We start from the raw sequence: 22,310 nt of genomic DNA, 5'->3' as shown, positions 1-22,310 counted from the left end.
AAATCCAGGAGCCTGCAGGGAAGAAGAGATGCTGGACCCTCGAGGGAGCCTGAGAAGCTTTGGGGCTCAATCCCCTCCAAACGCACAGACACAGGCACACCACTCTGCTGGCCTGCCCCTGTCCGGGGACTACATTTCCCATCAGCCCTGGCGGCGAGGGACCGCACTTGGGGGGAAGGGTCTGCTGCGATATCTCCTGGGAAATGTAGTCTATCTGGACTGTCCCCTCCACTCCCCCCACTTGCAAGTAGGTCAGGGGAAAGAGGGTCGGAGGACTCGTCTGCCCGCCTTCTGCCTCAGTCGCTGATTCTTAAACTCACAGGTTCTGGTTGTTTTGGTTTCTCTGTGTGGGGTCTCTTCTAACTCTCAAGGTCTCTCAGTAGGAGGCCAGCATTTCATCTCCCCACTCAGGACTTCTCCCTAGTCTCGGGGTCTCGGTGTGTGTCCGTGAGCTTGAATGTTGCTCTGGGTGAATATCTGCGGACTGGGTCTCTGTCTCTACCTGATCCTCATAATGATCTATGTGTACATCTTGCATTGCACACGTGTCCATTTTGGTTCTCTCTGTGGCTCCCCCCCCCCCTTCTCTGTATCTCAGCTCTCCTAGGGGTCTCTACTCTTTTGCTCTCTCATGCTGTGGGTATCTTCTCTTTCACTTTATGGGTCTCTGTGCTTTCTCTCTCTCTCTGCTCACCGCCCCCCTGCCTCTGTCTCTCTGTATGTTTGCTTCTATGTACAATCATTCGCCCACCCCCACACCCCCTTCAGTCTCCAAGCTTACAAGAAAACATCCCAACACTTCAGCTTCAGCAACCCAAATTTATTCTCCAGCAGGTGTGGCCGGGTGGGGAGGGAGAGTCCCAGAAAGTGGCAGGCACTGGGGAGGGAAGGGGGTGGTTCCGAGCAATACTGGAGCCATGCACGGGTTGGGGGGAGGGCAGGTGAGCAGTGATAAGTTTGGGATGGGGGAGTCTAGAACAAATGCTGATTGAGAAGAGTTGGGGGTAAGAATCCTCCATACATCCTAGGAATCCCCAGAGCATAGAAGAGGGGAAGTACCGGAGCAAGGGGGCACAGCCTCCCACTTACTCTAGAACTGCAGTGGAGGTGGGAAGGGCCTGGAGGTTGGGTGTTGTTCTGGAATCTGAGTCTGGAACAGCCAACCCCATGAGACTACTTCCTGGGGGCGGGGGGGACGGAGAGGAGAGGCATAGAACTGACAAGATGGAGTCTAGAACACCACGAAGTTGGGATGGTGATGGTGGTTCTGGAACTGGTTCTGAGCAGAGTCCAGAATGCTCAGGTGGGGAGAATATAGAGCTCAGCACAGCAGAATCTAGAACGCGGGAAGGCTCTAGAGACTGTATGGAGTTTAGAATGCCAGGAACGTTTGGGAGAGGCATCTAGAACCCGTGGGGGCAGAGACCAGAATGCTGGGGTGCAGGATCTAGTACTGGGAACGGGGTGGTGAAGTGAGGGCTACGGCTGGCGTAGCGGAGGGGGACGTAGGGACACCTAGTGGCGGAAGGTGAGATTACATGACTGGCACAGGCACTGGGCTGGTGGGGCTGCGAGTGTCCGGGTGCACGAAATCGGGGTTAACGTAGGTGAAGCCCTGGAAATCGGCCTGGTCGATGCTGGCCAGTACTAGGCGGTCTGGCGGGGTCAGCGCTGGCGCCGCCCGCGTGAAGAACTTGTCGAAGTTCTCGCCGCTGCGGCCACACTGTGGGAAATGTGGGGAGGAGAAGTTAAGATGGGTATTGAGTGTCTGTGTCCCCCTGTATCCCTCTCCCGTCTCCTGCAGAATGTCTACACATCCTTCACGGTCTCTGCACCTCCCTTTAAGGGGATCTCCGCAGAGGAAACCCCACCCCATCTCCACATTGAGGTACGATGCTCATGGGTACCCCCTTCCACTACGGACCAAGGTTTTGTTGTGCGAGGGTGACTGACCGGACGGGGTCTGAACGGAGGCGTGATCTCCAACCGTTCCAGCCGTTCCCAGTCGATCCAGCGGAAAAAGCCATGTGCACGGATGGTGGGTTCTCCATCTGGCCCTGAGCCCAGACGTTTCCCCGGGTGCTTAGTCAGGAACTGGGGGGGGGGGGGCGGAAAGAGAGAGAGAACAAGAAAGAGAAAGACAAAGACATAGGAAATAAGAAGCACAGGCATAGAGATGCAGAGAGAGAATAGCAATGGTAACCAGAGACCGGGGGCGGGGGGTTGGAGAGTAAAAGAAAGAGTGAAAATAAATGAGAACGAGAATAGAAAAAATCCAGACCCAGAGACCCAGGGACAAAGAGAAAGAGAAAAAATCAGAGCATGAAGGTGTAAGAGGCAGAGAAACCCAGAAAGAGAGGAGGGGAACATGGAAAGAATTCCAGAAGGGGATGGAGAGAAGAGAGAGAGACATTGAACACCCAGAGAAAGGGGAGAACAAAGATTCGGGGGGGCGGTACAAAGACCCCAGGGAGAGAGCGGAGACCCAGAGAAGGGAAGAGACATAGGAGACCCCAGGGGAGAGAAACCCAGGCGGATAGAAGGATAGAGACCCAGGAGACAAACACCCAGAGAGAGGGATAAAGATCCGATATGAGGGCAGAGGTCAGAAAGAGAGGAAGAGAGAGATCCAAAGAGTGTGTGTATGAGAGTGGGGGAAAGAGGGTAACAGAGACCCAGAGACAGAGTAACAAAGATGCAAAAGGGTGGACAGAGATACAGAAGTAAACACCAAGAAAGGGCAGAGACATAGAAAGCCCCATCATATGTAGGTGGAGATAGGAGACAAAAACCCAGAGAGAGACAGTCAGAGAGACATGGAGATAGAAGCTAGAAGCAGAAATGTGCTAACATTTGTTGAAAACCTGTTTGGGGACAGGCACTTTCTCCTGCATTAACTCCACGACCACAGAAGAGGAGACTGAGGCTCACAGAGTTTTGGTGACTCATCTAAGACCCTCAGGAAAAAAAGCTGCAGGAGTTAGGTTTACCTGACCCACCTAGTTCTGGAAAGACAGGCCCTGGCCTTTCAGCTTTCCCTGCAGTGAGCTGGGGAGTGGGGGCAGCAGAGAAGGATGGAATAGAGACCTGAGGTAGCAGCAGGGCAGTAATTGTTGTTCAAACAAAATCTGTGCATTATATCAACCTTTCCTGCAAATGGAAGTAATGTGACTTGAGGAATGGGGGCCTTTCTCTAATGCGCACAGAGACAGAAATGGGCTGCACGGTTCTCAGTCTGGAGAAAGCGGGAGTCAGGGGCTCTCACCCCCTTGCAGATGGCCACGGCTTCCCGAGAAAGCGACTTGGGGTAGGTGACAGTTTGCTCCATGATGGCCTGAAACAGCTCCTCCTCATCCTCCCCATCAAAGGGAGGCTATGGAAAAAGAGGGGATAAAGATTCAGAGACTTGCTAAGTTTCCACACCCTCAATGCCCACCATGAATACAACTGACCAATGACAAGCTCCTCTTAACCCCACCAAAGCTTCCTAGGGAGAGATCTGGCCAACCTACCGAAGCTTTATCTTTCTTTCTCTCAGACTGTTCACTTTCCTGTCTCAGATACTTCTGCTCTGTATATCTCTTTGCTGTTCTGCCTCTCTTTATCTGCTATGTAAATCAGCCCGGTGTTAATTAGGCAATATGTCATTTAAATAGAAGAGAGAAAAACAACTGCAGGAAAGACCAAAAAAGCATTCTCCTGGTTGGATAAGTGGTTCTCAGTCTTCTGAGGTTAGAAAAAGCAATGCTGAGGCAAGGATTCTTAATGTGGAATCTGGGAAGTCTGTGCATATAATTGAAGGGTCCGTGAATTTGGATGGGAGAAAAATTGCATCTTTATTTTTTAAAAACTTAACTGAAATTTAGTATTTCCTTTAATTATAAATGTAGGCAACAAACCACAGCAGCAATACTTGTGACTTCATCACCAATAGAAACCACAGATTTTTTTTATCACAAGAGCTGCAGATATCTCAAATTATCAGTCATTCCTACTTCAAAATTACTGTTAGATGCCCTATTTACTTCCTACTACCATTAGAGTTTACTATTTAATGAATTAATAAAAATTGCACATATGTTCATATTCCAATTTTTAATATTTAGACAACTGTATATATTTTAATTAATTTAGTTGGTTAAGGGAGCTCAATTACACTTTTTAAGTTTTGATAACTACATTTCAATATGATTGATTTCTCTTATAATCCTAATAATTTATTTTGTGCATTTAAAAATACTGTTCTGACAAAAGGTCCATAGGCTTCACCAAACTGCTACTTTAGCATGTAGGGAGAAGAGATTCATGGTATGTTTACATGCGTATAAAGCTAAGAACCCCTGGTGTATAAAAGGATAATACTTCAGGACCACGGACAGCGCTATCCGAGCACAACCTTTCCCTTGGCTCAGTATAATGAGCCAGTCAATAGATCTCCCTTCTAACTTGCTCCTCCTCTGATAAAGGTCGTGTAACAGGTGATGCCCCACTCCATGTTGCCTTTAGCCAAGCCAGTTTCTTCCCATCTTCCCTTACCTGTCCCGCCAACATCTCATATAGAAGAACCCCAAAGGACCACCAATCGACAGACTTCCCATAGGGCTGGTATGCAATGATCTGGGGTGGGGGGGTAGGGGGGAAGGAGAGAATGGAAAGGAAGAAATAGTGGTTTGTTCTTTAAAAAGCCCAGGACCCGTCTGGCCTCGCCTCCTGGGAGCCCTACTCACTTTAAGTGCTTTCAGCACAAGCTCTTCCCACTCTGAATAATTTGGCCAGAGTTCCACCCTTTTGAAAATTCAGGAAACAAAGCTTACCTACTTAGAACACTCCTTCGGTCTCAAATATAAAGACTACCTAAGGGCCAAGTCACAAGTTCCGCCCACCTAGAATATGTGGGTAACTGGATCCTCTGCTTTGAATATCAAGTGAAGAAGGCTAAATTTCAGAGACCAGAGATTCTTAAATCTGGATGCATATAAGATTAATTGAAGAGGTTGTTTTAAAAATAGGTGTTCCCAGCCCCCCAAAAATTCCAGCTCCAATAGGTCAGAGTCAGAGGCAGGAATGTGTGTGCGTTTTTCAAATTTTCCACAGGTGATTCTGATTACCAGCCAGGTTTTGTGATCAGTGACATTACTTGGGCACTAGCACCGATAACTTGAAAAGTTAGAGCAGCAGCACCACCAACACAACCTCTTCCCCCACTTTAGAAAAGTCAGGACACATGATCTATCCATGTATATGTACATTCAGAACATCAGCTCCACCCCCTTTAAAAAGTCAGAGCAATACTCTGCCCACTTAAAGTACTCAGAGGACAGCATCTGCTCTGCCAGGGTTCTTAGAGATCTGATCCTGCCCTCTTGGAATGTTCAGTGCAGAAGTCCAGCCCATTTAGATCAAAGAACCATGTACAACACTTATCAAATGAACTTTCATCAAATTAAATACTCCAGGGAAAGCCCTGCCCAGTGAGAATATTCAGGAGACAGCCTTCGCAGGCTTAGTGTTCTCAGGGGACAGGCCACACCCACTCAGAGTACACTAGAAATAGTCTCCACCCTCTTAGAATGGTCCGGGAACAGGCCCTACTCATGTAGAATTCCTATAAGCCACTCTTTAAATATTCATCCACCGGTCCCGCCCACTTTACATATTTAGAGTCCCAGCTCCACCTGCTTAGGATGCTCAGCATACAAGCTTACCTGCACTGGACGTTGAAAGGAAATTTCACCCGGTAAAAATGCCCAGAACTCATAACAAGGCCCCAGGGTCAGGCCTCACCCTTTATAAATTCTAGATGATTAGATACACCCACTAAGAGATCTTGGAGTATGCCCAGAGCAGTGGAGTTAGGGTTACCTCGGGGGCTATGTAGTCCGGGGTCCCGCAGAAGGTGCGGGTCGTCGTCCCAGGGAAGATGTTCTCCTTACACATGCCAAAGTCAGTGATCTTGATGTGTCCTTCGGCATCCAACATCACATTGTCCAGTTTCAGGTCCCTGAAGGATGGAGGCGCAGGGTAGGAATTGCAGGAAGGGTTGAGTTCAGCAGGCTGGAGCCATGTGTTCGAATCCTTTCCCCTCTAGGGACCTAATTTCCCTCCAGGGAAAGTCCTGTAGATGCTCACCTGTAGATAATGCCTTGATTATGAAGGAAAAAGAGGCCAATGGCGATTTCTGCCGCGTAGAACCTGGAAGAGCGGGTGGGAAGTCAGAAGGTCAAGAGCGGACCGTACCCCCTTCCACCTTCCCCTCCCTTCTGTCTTGGCTGAGACTCACGCAGCATGGGGCTCCTTAAACTTGCCCAACTGCTGAATGTGGTACATCAAGTCGCCCCCGGTGACGTACTCCATCACGAAATACAGGCGATCCTGGGGAGAAGCGGGCGGGGCTGAGAGATGGGGACACACCCCCTTGGGGTAGGAAAAATCCTTTCCCGCCCACTCAGAACAAACGTGGAAGACTCGGGATCCACGCAACCGGAAATCCCGAGCGACTGTCCACACCTGTTGGGAGGGTCCTACGGTTCTAACCCAGCAGCCTCCGAATCTCCCCTGGCCCACTTCCCAGTCGCTCCCAACTACCAGGTGTTCTGACCCTTGCCCTCTCAGAATCGAAGACTGAGGCCCATGCCATTCGCCTGAAACCCGAAACCCAAACCTCCTTCCATACCAGCCACAAACATATGCAATTCTGGCCACCTGTTAGGAACAAAAGTTGTTCAGGCTTCACCTGCAATTAAGTTTTTAAAAAATCCAAGAAGCTGGCCACGCCCATTCAGAGCCCCTGGAATCACACTCCGTGAAAATCCCAAAGGTTCTGACTCGTTGCCCCTTGCTGCAACCTTAGGGAAACGCCCATTTCTGACACTGTCCTTCAGCTAGAATCCAAAAGTGATGACCTCGTCACTCGCGGCCCAATTCTGGGCACGCCCATTCAGAAGGCATTCTCCTCCATACACTCCTTTGCTGAAAAACCCAGAGCACTGGCTAACTCACTCAAGATCAAGCTCGCCTGGGACACAGGCTTTCTGGCCACGCCCACTCAGGATGGCCACGCCCCCAGAGCACCTGCACTCTGGCCACGCCCACAGAGGAGGGTCCCTCCTTCCGGCCACGCTCACTCGGAGCGCGTAGGGGTTCCTCTGCCTTGCCCTAAACTCAGAATCCCAAAGCAGAAGCCCGATCCATCCAGAGGGGTAGGAGTCAGGGCTTCCGGGCCGGCCTCAGCCCCGTTCTTCCTCACCGGGGTCTGAAAGGTGGAGTGAAGCTGGGTGAGAAAGTGGGGCCGGCCGCCAGGACCTCGGCCCCCCAGTGCCAGCACGCGTTTCTCCACCAGGGTGCAGTCTACGTCGTCATCCTGAACTATCACGTCCTTTTTCAGGATTTTGATGGCATAGAGCTCATCGGAGCCTCTGCGCTCGGCCAGCATCACCTATGGACAGAAGTCCAAAAAGACGAGTCCGTTTGGGAACCTGGTGGTGCAGCACCCTGCCCCCCGCCCCTTTCTTTCAAGGACACAGAGAAACAGAATACCAGGTCCTTCCTCCCTTTCTCAAGGGACTGGGTGCCCTGACTACTGCCAACCCCTCAGGGAAATTACAGCATCTTCATATCTCTTCTCTCCAGGAACCCAAGTGGCCCAAACTACCCATTTGTGGGGACTCTCTCCGCACCCCCACTTCCTTCCTAAGGACCAGAAATCTGACCTCCCGCAGACATTCTCCCTTTCCCCCAGAACCCCAGGAATCCAACCTTCCCAAAACTGCCTTTTCCTAGAACCATGAGGAAGCTGAAGTCGGAGATGTGCAGGCGTCCTGGGCTCGCTCCGAAGAAGCAGCGCTTGGGGTCGGTGGGACTAGGGGATGGGGAGGGGATGGGGGAAGAAGAGGGACCCATCCGCACCCGCTGTGGCAAAGGGGAGAGACAAATCCAGAAGTAATCAGACTCCAGACAGGGTTAAGGATATGCTCCCCAAGAGAGACAGCATCCAAAAATGAAAAGGATAGGGAGAGATAAAGATTGCTACCCCTCCCACACTGTCCTTGGCTTCAGAACTTTCTCTGACTCCTCATAGCCTGGAGAGTTTATTCATTACTTAACTAACGCTTAAATAGCTTACTACATGCCATCTCTGGACAACCCTGCTATCATCCCCTTTTACAAAAGAGGAAACTGGCACAGAGACGTTAAGCAATTTACCCAAAGTCACACAGGGAGTAGAAAGTAGAGCTAGAAATGAAACCCAAGTAGTTCAGGCTCTAGAGTCTTGCTGCTTCTAGCCTCTAAGTCAGAATCTCCTACAGGGTTTGGTAAAACAGATTGATGGGTCTCACTCCCAGATGTTTTGATTCCATAAACCTAAGGTGGAGTCTGAGAATTCGCATTTCTCTCTCTCTCTCTCTCTCTTTTTTAGAATTTACATTTCTAACATGTTCTCTGGTGATGCTACTGCTGCTGGTGGTCTGGGAACCACACTTGGCTTTAAGCTATGTCTTCTCCATCTTTTCCTGCCTCAGCCCCAAGGAGGGGGACTTGTGGCTGAATTGCTATAATAGCTTCCACACTTGTCTCTCTGCATTAACTGTAGCCCTTTGTGATGCATTTTCTACTCAGCAGGCAAGGGACCTATTTAAAAATAATAAACCAGGTCATGTCTCTCCTAGCTTGTAAATCCTCTAACAGCTGTGTTAAGATATTATTCCATGTAGCTTGTAAGACCGGGCTCTAACTGACGCTGCAGGTCCCTTTCCTCCTTCTCCCTCCATGGTGCAGCCACCCTAGCCTCATAATACTGTCCTCCCACACACCTCAGTTCTTTTGGACGCACCGTTCCTTCTTCTTGAAAAGCTCTGCCCTCCCTTTTCCTCCTATTCACCTCCCAAACATTCTTTAGACCCTAATTAAGAAGAAGCATCACTTCTTCACAGAGACTTCTGACTTTTTAGAATGGCTCAGTTGCCTCTCTCACCACCTTTCCCACCATAGACAGCTCCTTTGCAGCACTTTTCTTAGTAACTTATTTACATCTATCTGTGCAACTATCTGCTTACCACCAGTGAGCTCCTTGAAACATGGGTCTATTTTGTTCTCCAAGACACAGTAACAGTGTCTGGAGCATAGTTAGAGCTCAACAAATATTTATTGACTGATGCAACTGTGAGCAGAAGAGCATTCTGAACACCTGGATTCATATCCCAGCTCTGCCATTTGTTGGGATATTTCTATATCCTCTTCTACAAAGCAGGGATAATAGGAATAACTCCCACATAAGAGTGTTTCTTTTTGATATGCAAAGATACTTCAAAAAGTCTGTGGAAAAATAGAATTAAAAGACAATATGAATCTTTCCATGAACGTTTTGAAGTACCCCATATCGTTATCCCCAGTACCTAGCTCAGCGTTTGGCACATAGTGGGTGTCACTGGTAATATTAATTGGTGCCACTGAGTTGTGGGACACATGTCAGAACAGCAATAGGGACATATGCCATCCCCAGCTTCCTGCATCTAAGCCTTTCCCCACCATCTGCCGTGTCTCCATAGACTAAATCTTTCTCAGTTAAATGCACAGGAAGATCATCCCTGCTGAAGCTGCTGAGAGATTCTGGGCAAAAGACTCTAACACTCTTGGCCTAAATGTTCTCCCACTGTTATCCCTGTCTCTGTTCTCAAGTTTAACTATGCAAAAAAGCCACCTGATGAATTTGTTTAACATGCAGACATTCCACCCATCAAAGAGATTCTCACTTAGTAGGTCTGCAGAAAGGCCCAGAAATATGCTTTGGAAAGCAAGCACCCATAAATTCTGATGCAGGTGGACCACAAACAAAATTTGAAAACCCTAGTGAAAGTTTCTGAGTTAATAAAAGACTACAGCATATTGTTGTTGTTATTTAATCTTGGAGATTCTTACTGCTAGTACCCGTCTTTCCGGCCTCAATTTAGATGCTCCTCTTCTGGGATGTCCCCAAGCTGGGTGTTGATGCTTCCTTTGTGCTCCTACAATGCCCTGTAGAACCTCCATTGTAGCACATCACCCTCTGTCATGATGATTTGTGTTTTAGGGTTCTGAGATTTTCTTCTCCACCAGATTGTGAGCATCTTCAAGCCAGAGTGTTTTTCTTCTGTTTCTCCACATCACCCAGAACATAGCTTGGTGCACAAAAGGTCTCATCGAGGGTGTTGAATGTATAAAGGTCTCAGGAGACGGGTGCTGCATGCACTCCTTATTGCCTCGACCTTCAGCATATACCAGTCTGCTGCCTGGGTCTTCACCATAGCCGCCTTCTTGCTTCCACCTTTGCCTTCTACTGTCAATTCCCCACACATAACTAGTAATCGTAATCTTGTTAAAATCTAAGCCATCTAGGCTGGCTGGTTAGCTCAATTGGTTAGAGTACAGACTTATAACACCAAGGTCACAGGTTTTGATCCCCATACCAGCTAGCTGCCCCCCCCCACCCTCCACATTAAAAAAAAAAGCAAATAATCTAAGGCCACCCTTCTGCTCAGAACCCTCCTTTTCCTTCTCATCTCACTCGGTTTAAAAGTCAAAATTCTCCCAATGAATAAAAAGGTACCCCCTTCCTTCTCTGACTTCCATCTTCTACTTCTCCCCACCCCCTTTCTTTGCTCCTACTTCACTGTCCTCCTTGCTGTTCCTCGAAACTCCTGGCCTGCTCTCACCTCAGGGCCTTTGCACATACCCTTCCCTTTCCATGGAAAGCCGTTCTCCCAGATATCCTCATGACTCACTCTGGCCTCCTTTAAATCTTTGCCCAACAGTCACTGTCTTGGACAAGGCTTTGTGTTTACTGCAATTAGAATAGCAAAAACTTCCCCAACATCATTCCCTATCTTCCTTAATGTTTCTTTTTCTCCACATCACTTATCACCTTCTAACATATTATCACATACTTATTTATTTTATTTAATGTCTTCCTGTATGTAAAGGCCCCAGGAAGGGAGTACTTTTTTTTTTTTTTTCTATCTTGCTTCCTGCTGTGTATGTGTGTGTGTGTGTATGTATATATATATATATATATATATATATATATTCCTAGTGACTACAACCATGCCTTGCACACAAAGTTCTCAATAAAATATGTTTTGAAAGAGTAAATAAGAGAGAGAGAGAGAACATTCCTTCCTTCTGCCTGGAAATCTGGTCTTCCTCTCCTCTACCTGTAAAATTCTACACTTCCTTCAGGTGTCACCTCTCTAGGAAGCTTTCTCTGACTCTCTGAGTCTGCACAGATGCTTCTGGGGACTCCTGAGTGCCTGAGGCTATATCCATCGTCAAACCCATTCCTTCTTGTTGTGAATGTCTCTATGTGGAACATTTTCCTCCATTAGAAGAGAAACTCCCTGGGGCCGGCCTGTGGCTTACTCGGGAGAGTGCAGTGCTGATAACACCAAGGCCATGGGTTCGGGTCCCATATAGGGATGGCCAGTTTGCTCACTAGGTGAGCGTGGTGCTGACAACACCAAGTCAAGGGTTAAGATCCCCCCTTACTGGTCATCTTTTATTAAAAAAAAATAAAAGGAACAGAAACTCCCCCAGGGAATGGCCTGGTTCTACTCCGCAAAGGATCTAGCTTATGTGACATCTCAGGAAACAGGTGTTCAACAAAAGAGTGAATGAATGGAAAGAGGAAGGTGACAGTGATTGATAGAAAAACTCAAGGATCAATTCAGGTGTCACCTCCTCCGGGAAGTCCTCCCTGACTACCCTCCCCCCAGGCTGGGTTAGTGTCTTCTCTAGGCTTCTTCAGTGCCCTGAGCTACCTCTAATTTTGCACATCTTTTTTTATTTTAAGTATCTGTGACTGTGTCTCTACCTTGAGGAGTCTCTTCAGGGTCAGATTCACCTCTGGATCACTAGGGTTATTCAGCATGCACAGGATGAACTTGGCACAAAGTATGTCATCAACTCATATGTGTGAAATTGAAGACAGAAATCAGAGGGAGGAACAAGTGGACAGAGAGACAGACAGATAGAAACTGACTCCATTCAATGCCTCAGTTCTACTCACCTCATACAATTCCAGGGGGTAGTTACAGGCCTGGGGGAGAAGAAAACCAGAGTCAGGGATTTAAGAGAGGTAGAAGATTGCCCTAGAGCAGGGGCTGGGGCCACTAATGCCCCTAAGACATGGTGATAGATAGAAACTATAATTCCCATTAGACACTGGGGCAACAGACCTCTAGAAGAACAGGAGAAGAAGCCCCAGGGTCTTTTGGGAATTGTAGTCCCTGAACCAGTAGACAACCAGGGGGTGGAGGGAAAGGCCAGCTCTGAACTGTGGGAATCTGAACTGGACTCTCCTGGGGACGCTGGGGGTCCAGGTACCTCAAACTTCTGGAGGAGGCTGCAGTTGTCAGCATCGGCCACCGGCACATTGTAATATTCACCCTCCTCCTGGTTCAGTAACTTGTACCTGACACACAGACAGAGACCAGAGGGCGGCGGGGGGGGGGGGGGGGGGGGGGGGGAGGGAGACGGGCACCCATGGGAGAGGCAGAGACATCCGAAGGGAGGAAAGAGACACAGAGAGACAAACACAGAGATGGAGAGAGAGAAGGAGTGAGATAAGGAGAGAGGGAGAGAGAGGGAGCAGAAGGGGATGAAGAGAGAGGAAGAGGTAGAGGGGGAGGGAGGAAGGGAGGAAAGGAGGGAGAGAGCGAGAGGAGGAGGAGGAGGAGATGAAGAAGGAAGGAGGAGGAGAAAGAGCAAGAAGAGGGAGGTGGGGGCAGGGGGAGAGAGAGGGGGAGGTGTGCTGAGAGGTAGAGGGAAAAATAGTGGCCTAGAGAATAGAGACCACACACAGACAGAGGTGGTGATACCAAGGTCCCTCCCCAGGCCCCGGCCCCCCTCACCAGCCATCCACAGGTGCCTTGAGCAGTTCCGAGACACCAAAGGACATGGCACCCATGAAGTCATTGCGGGAAGTCCGGTCCCAGTCCCACACTTCCACGCTGAGCCGGCGCTCCACATCCCCTGGCTTCAGGTTGCTGCGGAAAGGTATGGTGGACTGAGGGGCCGAGCCCATGGCTCCCTCCACGTCCCGTCCTTGGTGCTGGAGATGTGGCAGACCCATTGCGCTGGGGTCCCTTTTCTGCTTTGGAAAGTGTCTTCCCATCTCTGACCTTCCGGAAGGGGGTCTCTCCCACTGTGGCTTTGGGGCCGTAAGCAAACCTGGTCAGCTCTCGGTCCCTCCCCCGCCCCCCGCATTCTTGCCCCTTCCCATCTCGGTCTCCTGGCCCTTCTCTCTACATCTCTCTCCTGCTCTGAGTCTCTGTGCCCCTCTTCTCTCTTCGGGTCTCTGTCTTTCTATATTTCTGCAGTTGGCTTCTCTTTCTCTCCCTGCCATCCCCCACCGCATCTGCCATCCCTCCCTTTCACTCTGTGTTTCTCTTTGGGTTCGTGCCTCTTCTTTTCTCTCTCTTTGGGTCTCGGCCCTGCTCTCTGGTCTTTCTTCCTAGGTAATTGTCTCTGTCTATGTGTCCATCTGTCTCTGTTTCTGCACCTCCCTTCCCAATCCTTTTCTCCTTTTCCTCCTCTGGGCTCTTTTTCTGGATCTCTTTTTCTTTCTAGTTCTGTCTCTTTCTCTGCCTCTCCCCCCACCTGTCCCCACCTCTACTTCTCTGCGTATCTGTGCGTCTGTCTCTACCTCTCTGGGTATCTGTGTGCCTGTCTCTAAATCTCTGTCTCTGTTTCTTGATAGCTCTCTCTCTCTCTCTCTCTCCCACCCTCTCTCCCCCCAACTCTCCCCCTCCTTCTCTCTCTCTCTCCCCTCCCCTCTCATCTGTCTCACTTTAAGGTGGCGGGCTTCAGTGGAGATTAAATACACAGATGTCAGTCTGTCTCTCAGCTTCTATTTCTTCATCCCTCTCCCTCAATCATTCCTTTCTCCCTCCACCTTCTTCTGCCTCTTTGGGGGTTCTCTCTATTTTAACACCTCCCAACAGCTGCTCTCTGGGGCCTTGTGGGCCACTAGGGCCCTCAGATCATTCTCTGTCAGTCATCACAGCGTCCGCTACACCCGAGGCTCACAACACAAAGGTCTCGTTCCACACAGGGTTTAGCGTGGCTTTCACTGTCCGGGTCTTCTGTTTTGTCAAATTCCGAGGGTCTGGGATGAGCTTCAGTTTCACATAAGGATCGGACAGACCATTGGGGTCCATAGGGATGAGGTTACGAGCCTCACCAACTGAAGAGAGAGGTGAGGAAAGGTAGATCGGATTAGAGATCCAGGAAGAGGCTCCCAGCCCTCGTCCAGTCAGCAGTCAAGATTTCCAAACACAATTAGTGTCCTTTCTCATGACCTCTTACCTCTCCAATACCCAGAGGACCGGGCATGAAGCCCTTTCTCCAACCAGTGACCCAGAAATCAGACCCAGAGCCCTTTCCTGCATTAGAAAGCAGGAATCTGGAGCCTGGCCCGTACCACCAGTAGTAAACCCGAGCCTTCCTCGGAATTAGGACCTCCCTCATCCCGCCCTCTCCAGGATCCTCACCCTTAGAATGGCCATAAAGAGGCTCTGAAAGTGGCAAGAGGCAAGGCTAGAGGCGGGGCTTCGAGCAAGAAAGGGCGTGGTCGGGGTGGTGCTCAGCCTTTGAAGGTGGGGTCAGGTGTGTGGGTGTGGCCTTAGAGGGGGCATGACCTTCCCAGTGTTGGGGTGCGGGAAAATTGGTTAGCCCAGGTGTCACACTTTGGGAGAAGAGGCGGCGCCTCACCCGTGATGTGGATCTCATCCACAGTCGGAGCCCGGATTTCCAGCTGCAGGCGCCCGCGGCGCTCCGTGTGGTCTACACCGCACAGGGAGGGCACGCTGCGCACACAGCGCCGGTGCACGTTCATCTCGCAGCCTGGGGGCGCAAAACTGGGGGTAGTACCTCAAGCCCCGCCCCCTACCCCAGACTTCCTCCCCCAGCATTTCCTGGAACCCAAACACTGTGCTTTTGAAGGAGCCCTCGAAGCGCCAAGGTCTGGCATGAACAGCCAGCGTTGCACTCACAGGAGCATTTCATGCCCTGGTGCACCAGCCCGTAAAGGAGAGAACCACAGTGATCGCAGAAGGTGGGGCTGCTGTAGCTGTGCAGGCGGAACTTGTGCTTGTTCCGGGGATCCTGGGGGCAGAGAAGAGTCGCTTAGGGGGCATCGGCAAGAGGGTCCTAAAACCCTGTGAGAGAAGCTCTCTCTCCTTGTGCCTTGCTGGCTCAGTCTTCCTGCTGCTCCCTCTCACTCATTCACTCTACAAATATTTATTGAGCACCTACTGTGTGCCAGGCACTCTTCTTGGTGCAGGGGCCCAGCACTGAACAAATCAAATAAAAAAACTCCTTGCCACATGGAGTTTACTTGCTAGTGTAAGGAGACAGACTATATACACAGTAAATAAATAAAATATATAAGAAGATGGATAGTAATAGGTGCTTTGGAGAAAAATGAAGCAGGGATGGGGACCACCGGAAACTGAGGGACTGAAATTTGAAATAGAGTGGGTCAGGGAAGGACTCACTGACAAAGTGGCATTTGGGTAGAACATGAAGGAGGTGGGGGCTTCCAACATCCCATAGTTCCTACCCCCCAACACACAAACACACCACCCACAAGTTGTTCTCTGAGGACTAGTGGGCCACCCTGAATTCCAGATCACTCACTGGCAGCCTCTGTCAGTGTCAGCCCATTGCATTGGTCTGCCTTCTCTAAGTACCATGTGGAATGGGGAATATGACCTCTCAGTTACAATAGGAACCTAGGAGACCTAAATGACAGAATTGGTGTAAAACACACAGCAGGGCCTAGTGTGTCAGATGTGCTCAATACTGTTAATGCTTACTGTTGTTATTATTGCTATGGTTGTTATTACTGATTTTTTTGCAATCCCCATGTGGCCCTGAATTTAATTAAGAGCCAGGCCACTTCTCAGCACTGTGATTTTGGGCAAGTTTGTTCCCAATTTTGAGCCTTAGTGTCCTCCTCTGTCAAGTGGAAATAAACAATCTCTATCTTGAAGCAATGCTAAATTTCCAGAGTCCAATTAAGGACGAATTTAGGACACCAGCAAAGCATCTCCTCTCCCTACCCCTGGGGGCAATGTCTGGTTGTTAAATAACTTGATATTTGTCTTTTTCTAAGAATGTATTGAAAGAGTTATCATAGGATGAACATTTAGGACATTCTTGGACTTTCATTTATTTTAGTGGAGTTTCTATTCTGAATATACATTTGGGTGGGGGGAGGGTATTGGTGGTTGCTATGATCTCTTTCAATGCTCTGGGCCTCTTAAGATTTTCAGCTGACCCTAGCTCAAAGGGTTCTTGTGGCACTAAATAAGATACTGTATGTGAAAGCCCTCAGCAGCGTGCCTAAGACATAAGTGAGCCAGAGACAGAAGCTGTTATTATTCTCAAAGTGAAAGTCATCATTAAATAGAAGATAGCACTGGTGCTCTGGTTAGATAGGTCAGGGTCCAATTTTTTGTTTAAGATTTCAATTGGCTTTACTGCAATTCTAGAATCAGGCATCATGTTATTCCATAAAATAGAATAAGTGCACCCAAGGTCCATATCTTGATTCTGTTCACTACTCAGCTGTGTGGCCTCCCCATGCCCACCCCTTGTCAGAGCCTCAAGTTTCCCATCTGTAAAATGGGGGCCATGAGGCCTCCCTGAAAAGGTCTCATGAGGACTACACAAAATCATGCTTGCCAAGTCCTTAGCACTTCTTAAGCCCTTGATCCATCCATGTTACTTACAAGGTCAAAAGCATTAAGAAGAAGAAAAAAGTGAGTGATGCAGAGGAAAGACCTCATCCTTACTATTCACCTGTTTCTTCATTGATAATAATAATATCAACAATAACGATAATAAATAATATTTTGGCTCTTGCTATGTGTCAGATACCACTCAAAGTACTTGACTCATTGGCTCCTCAAAACAATCCCAGAGAAGGGCATGATGATCACCCCCGTTTTACAGATCATGAACTCAAGAAGTGCAAATAAGTAAATTAACTTGGGGAGGGGCTGGCTGGTTAGCTCAGTTGGTTAGAACACAGTGTTATAACGCCAGGGCCAAGGGTTTGGATCCCTGAACCGACCAATTCCCCTTCCCCCCAACAAAACCCCAAAACTTGGGGAAGGTCACCGAACCAATTAGTGGTGGAGGTGGGGTTCAAGCCCAGGTGTTCTGGCTCAGAAGCCTCTTATAAGCTGTCTGAGGATTTAGTCCTATTCTGTATACAAGAGAGTTGATGAATGCATGCAGTGAGTACTTGGTAAATCAGAGGTAGTGTTGGTGCTGGAGGTTGGTAAGAGAGGCAGGCAATCAATTATGTATATAGGTGCTGGCAAACAGTGGTGCTCAATATATGTTCTATGAAGTCACATCCTATATGTACACATCAGTTGTCTTGACCTGACAAGCTGGCAAAATGTTTCATGGACTTTTGTATCTCTCTCTCTCTCTCTCTCTCTGTCTCTTTCACTCTGTCTCTTTCTCATCCGTGCATCATAAAACTGCCTCCAACTTTGGGTCAAACACTGGGCGAAACTCTTAATCCACCTGACTTCACTGAACTGTCAAATCAAGCCTGGGGATGTCTAGATGTGTGCTGTCCCATTCAGTAGCCACTAATCACAGGTGGCTGTTTAAATTTAAATCAATTTGAATGAAATGGAACTTAGATTTCTAATCCTCAGTGGCAGTAGCCCTGTTTCAAGTGCTCACTAGCTACTTGTGGCTGCTGGCTACCTACTGAACAGTGCATGTACAGAAAATTTCCATCATTGCAGACAGTTCCATGGGTCAATGCTAGATCATCAGCTCCATTTTATAGAGGAGGAAACTGAGGCTCAGAGAGAAAGTAAAGGAGGGGACCGGATGGGAGCCCGGGGTTGACTGTTTTTGTAAGCTCCTGATGTGAAGAGAGAGACAGGGTTGGGGGACATTGTGTGTATCTGAATGTGTCCACCTGCGTGATTACATAGGGGAGCCATATATGCACACGTGTGGGTACATGTGTACTGCAGGATCTCTCTGGGCCTCCCTCTCTCATTATCTCCTAAGCTGTTCTCTATATCCACCATTTTCTATTTTAGCCTCTCTCTCCCGGTATATGTCTCTCTCAGTTTGTCTGTCTGTCTCAGTGCCTCCAAATTCCTCTCTCCCCCCTGTGTTGCTTTCTCTGGTCCATTTCGTTCCCTGATTCTACTTCAATCTCTCCTTCTGGGTCTCTCTCTTTTTCTGTATCTCTGTTCTTCTTTCTGAAATTCTCTCTCTATTTTATCTCAGGATCTCAGTACGTGCATTGATATTTTCCTCTCTCTGTCCCTCAGCTCTCAATTTTTAAAACCTCTTCACCACTGGATAGATCACAGCTCACCCCCTCCAGTGCCCATCTTTGGTCCTCTCACCTTTGTCTCCTCTTTGTCCCCCACCTGTGTCCCCAGCCTGTCTCTGTGCCCCTCACATTCCCCCTTTCCAGGCCAAGGGCAAGGAATCTGGGCCAGACTAGCTCCCCCTATCTCTCCAGCCCCCCTCCCCTCCCAGCCTTAAAAATAGCAGGAGAAATTGGGACGGACGCCGAGGGGGTGAGGGCGGGGATGCGGCCTGAGGAAGAAGAACCAGGTGTCCGGGCACTCACATCTGTCTGGGGGCCCTTCCCAGCGCCTGGACACTCGAAGGTCACAAATTCGTGGCATCGCCGATGAACCACAAAGCTGCAGACTGAAGATGAAAATCATAGAGACACAGAGACAGAGAGAGACATGGATCAATCCAGAGAGAGACCCCAACAGACATAAAATTAGAAAGAGAGAGACTCCAACAGAGAGAAAATGAGAGAGGGATCCCAACACAGAGAGAGAGTCCAGACAGAGAGAGAATCAGAGAGACCCCAAAGTGGAGAGAGAGAGAGAGGAAGAGAGAAGAAAGAAACCCAAGAGATGGACTCAAAGACAAAAACAGAGAATCACAGGGAAAGATACAGAGCACAGAGTCTCTCTGATAAACATACACAGCCCAAGGGAGACAGAGAGAGAGATCGAGAGAAAGAAAATAGGATCCAATGGACAGACACAGGCCCTCAGACAGAGATAAGAAAGCGAGAAGGAGAGAGGAAGACAGATTAAAGAGAGAAAACACAGAAATATCCTCAGACGCAGCAGACAGAGAGCAGCAACTTGGGCAGAAGTGAGTCTGGGGGTGCTGCTGCCGGCCCGCCCCCTATCCTGACTCACTCTATTCTCAGCAGTAGCAGCTGGCGCTTTAGGACTCGCCCCCCTCTCCCATCCCCCAGAACTGCCACCCCACCAGGCCCCCACCAGCCCATCCCATCAGTGACCCCACCCAGCCTGCCCCTGCCTAGGACGGTGGGTGTTGTCATGGCGATGAAAGCCTGGGGAGGGGGGGAGACTCTGACTTTGCATCTCCAGCCCCTTCCTCCTCGCCCCCACTTCAGCTCCCCTTTTCCAAATCTCCCTGTTCCCATGGCAACAGATTCTCCAAATATCTGTCCCCACCTGGAGCTGGCCGAGGGTGGGGCCCCCAGCACCACCTCCGCTGTGGCCCCACCATCAGAGCTCCCTCCCCACCACAGGCTGTGTCTCTGCCACACCCCCCCGCCCCGGGCTCCCCCACGCCTCTCTGGGGACCAGAGAACACGTGTGTCAAGCAGCCTCAGCTGTGGGGCTCCAGCCTCCACCCTCCTGAGTGTCCCAGGAATCCAGGTCCCCAGTTCTTACCTTGACATTGCAGGCCCTGTTTTCCAATACCCCTGGAAGAGTCAAGGATCTGAAGTCAGCGCAGAAAGGGGTAACTGGAAACCTACCCCTCCATAACCTCCGTGGCCTTACGGGGTCTGTGACCTCTGACACTCCTTCTGCGGGGCCCAAGTGTCTGAGCCCAGGCCACCTCCTCTTTAGAGAACCCAGAAATCTGGCCCACAGCCTTTTTCCTTTCAGACCCAAGAGTCCAGCCCCCAGTTCCTCCTTCCTTCCCACCCAGGAATTCAGTCTCCCAGTCCCTTCCCCCAAGGCCCCTTCTCCCTCAGACCCAGGACTCCCGGACCCCCAGGACCCCAGCCTTCACACACACGCGCACACACACACACACACACACACACACACACACACACACGAGTCAGAGCTACAGCCCCCTCACTCAGGGTTCTGGTGTGACAGGAGTCTGCACCCCCAGCCCCCTTCTTCCTCAGGCCCACAGCCCCTTTCCCTCACCAGATGAAGTCGGTACAGTGGCTGCAGAAGGTCGGCTGCTTGAAGAAGCGGGCGGTGAACTTGTGGCTCTTGACTTCATGAACCACCTTCTGCCTCAGAGCCCCTTTTCTGCAAAACAGGGGCCGGGGTCCCCCCTCTGAATCGCCTCCTCCGGGGCCCAGACCCGACATGGCCCCAGGAACGTAGCACGGTCCGGGATTCTGCCTTTCTGGGGAAACAGGTGGAAGGGAGAGGAGCCACAGGGAAATTCCGAGGTGGGAAAGAGAGGGGCGAGGCACCTCCAGGTGCGGAGCTCGCTGGGCAGGCGGCGGCACCCCCGGGCGAGCTCGATCCGCCGGGGGGAGGGGGGAAGAGCAGAAGGCAGGGGCACGGAGGAGCCAGAGGCACGGGCGGCGGCGGTGGGAGCTCCAGCTCCAGCACCTGCTGAAATGTGGGAGCCCGGGTGGGGGGAGGCGTTGCCAGGACGACCGAGGGGCGGGGTTTCCGCTTAAAGGCGCCCCCCTCCCTGACACGTGGGACAAATGCCCTCCCTCCTCCCCTCCCTCTCACGTGCACACACCCACTCGGGGGGTTGGCTGGAGGGAGGGGGCATCCTCGGAGGCTTGCTCAACCCTCGTCCCCCGCGTCAATCTGTCATCCTGCCCGGTCTTCTTCCCCCGCTAGGGTGCCTTGGTGGGTCCTATTAGCCCACTGCGTCTCCACTCGGATCTCTGCGACTTTGACCGTGCCACTCTGCTTCAATTAAAAAACTTTGTACTCAGGGCTGGGAATCCAATGGTGAACAAGGAGGCTTGGTGTTTCACTTTCTCTGATGCTTCTTGAGTCTTTATTTCTCTCTGGGCTTCTGAATTTTTACGGCTATGACTTCCTCTGGGAGTGTCTCTTTTTCTTGACCTCTGTTCTTCCTCTATTCCTGGAGTTCTCTCTCCGTGTCTCTGTTTCTGCGTCTCAGTGGATCTGCTCTTCTTTCCCTGTCTCTGGGAATTTCTGTTTCTACTTCTCTGTTTTCTCTCTGATTCTTGGTGCCACTGCCCCTCTCTGGGTCTTGGTCTTTCTCTCTCTCTGTGTTTCACTGTGAATTCGGCTCCTTCTGTCTCTCCTCATAAATTCTTCCACCTCCCACCTCTTTCTCTCAAGTCTCTCCCTTTCCTTGTCTCTATTTGTCTCTCTGGCTCTGTGAATCTCTATTTTCTCTCTTCTCTTCTCTTTCTCCCTCTCCCTCCCTCTTCCCCCTCTCTCCCTCTCCCTGTCTCTCTCCCTCTCCTTCCTCTCCCGTTTCTCTCTCTCTCTCTCTCAGTGCTTCCTCTTGTCTCTCCCTCTCTCCCCATGTCCCTGTTTTTGTAAATACCTTTTGTCTCTGTCTCTCTCCCATTCTCTGTCTCTGTGAATCTCTCTCTCTCACTTTCTCTCTGCTTCTATCTTCCTCCTGCATCTCTCTGTTCAATCTGTTTCTCTGTGCCTGTCCCTCTCTGCTTCTGTCAATCTCTCTCTGTCCTGGGGGGGAGGGGGTAGGACGGGGTCTCTCCCTCTCTCTGTCTCTTTATAACTCTGTCTCTCTCCCTGCTCTCTTCTATGTCTCTGCCTATCTCTGTCTCTGTCCCATTCTATTTGTCTCTCTGACTTTAGGAATCTTTATGTCTCTGGAAGTGTTTCCCTCCCTCTGTGTCTCTCCGATTCAATCTCTCTGTGTCTCTCTGGCTCTGTGAGTCTCTCCTGTCTCTGGGGGTCTCTCCCTCCCTCTTTGTCTCTCTGTGATTCAATCTCTGTCCCTCTCTCCTATTTGTCTCGCTGGCTCTGGAATTCTCTTCCTGTGCGTCTCTGTCTTGGGGTGGGGGGTGCCTCGACGAGTGCCGGCGCTGTCAGTCTCTCCTGTCTCCCTCCCTCTTCACCCTCTTCGTCGCTCTACCCGCTTCTCTGCCTCTCTCTGGTGGTGCTCTGTCCCTCCCCCCAGCTCCAGAGCGTTTCGCTGTCCCGGCTCCGGGGGAGACCGGCTCTGTTGCCAGGGGCAACCATTGCCCTCCCCGGAGCTGCGGGACTCAATGCATCCTGGGACATGTAGTCCGA

General features: G+C 50.2%; 1 protein-coding gene across 1 annotated transcript; it reads right to left on the bottom strand.

Annotated features, from left to right (window-relative positions):
* Positions 1–1,403: 1,403 nt before the first annotated feature.
* Positions 1,404–20,416, bottom strand: PRKCG (protein kinase C gamma). Its single transcript, XM_063088757.1, is given in 20 exon segments — positions 1,404–1,427; positions 1,429–1,447; positions 1,539–1,723; positions 1,954–2,094; positions 3,266–3,373; positions 4,537–4,617; positions 5,863–6,001; positions 6,130–6,192; positions 6,281–6,372; positions 7,247–7,435; positions 7,756–7,908; positions 12,038–12,067; positions 12,355–12,442; positions 12,882–13,016; positions 14,059–14,215; positions 14,743–14,874; positions 15,024–15,135; positions 18,656–18,738; positions 19,755–19,786; positions 20,247–20,416. Coding segments are annotated over 20 exon segments (2,133 nt in total).
* Between the last annotated feature and the right edge of the window lie 1,894 nt (positions 20,417–22,310).

The sequence above is a fragment of the Cynocephalus volans genome, chromosome 3 (assembly GCF_027409185.1).
Source record: "Cynocephalus volans isolate mCynVol1 chromosome 3, mCynVol1.pri, whole genome shotgun sequence".
NCBI classification, from domain to species: domain Eukaryota; kingdom Metazoa; phylum Chordata; class Mammalia; order Dermoptera; family Cynocephalidae; genus Cynocephalus; species Cynocephalus volans.
Note: the sequence above shows the minus strand (reverse complement) of the source record. Positions and strands in the feature narration are given on the sequence as shown.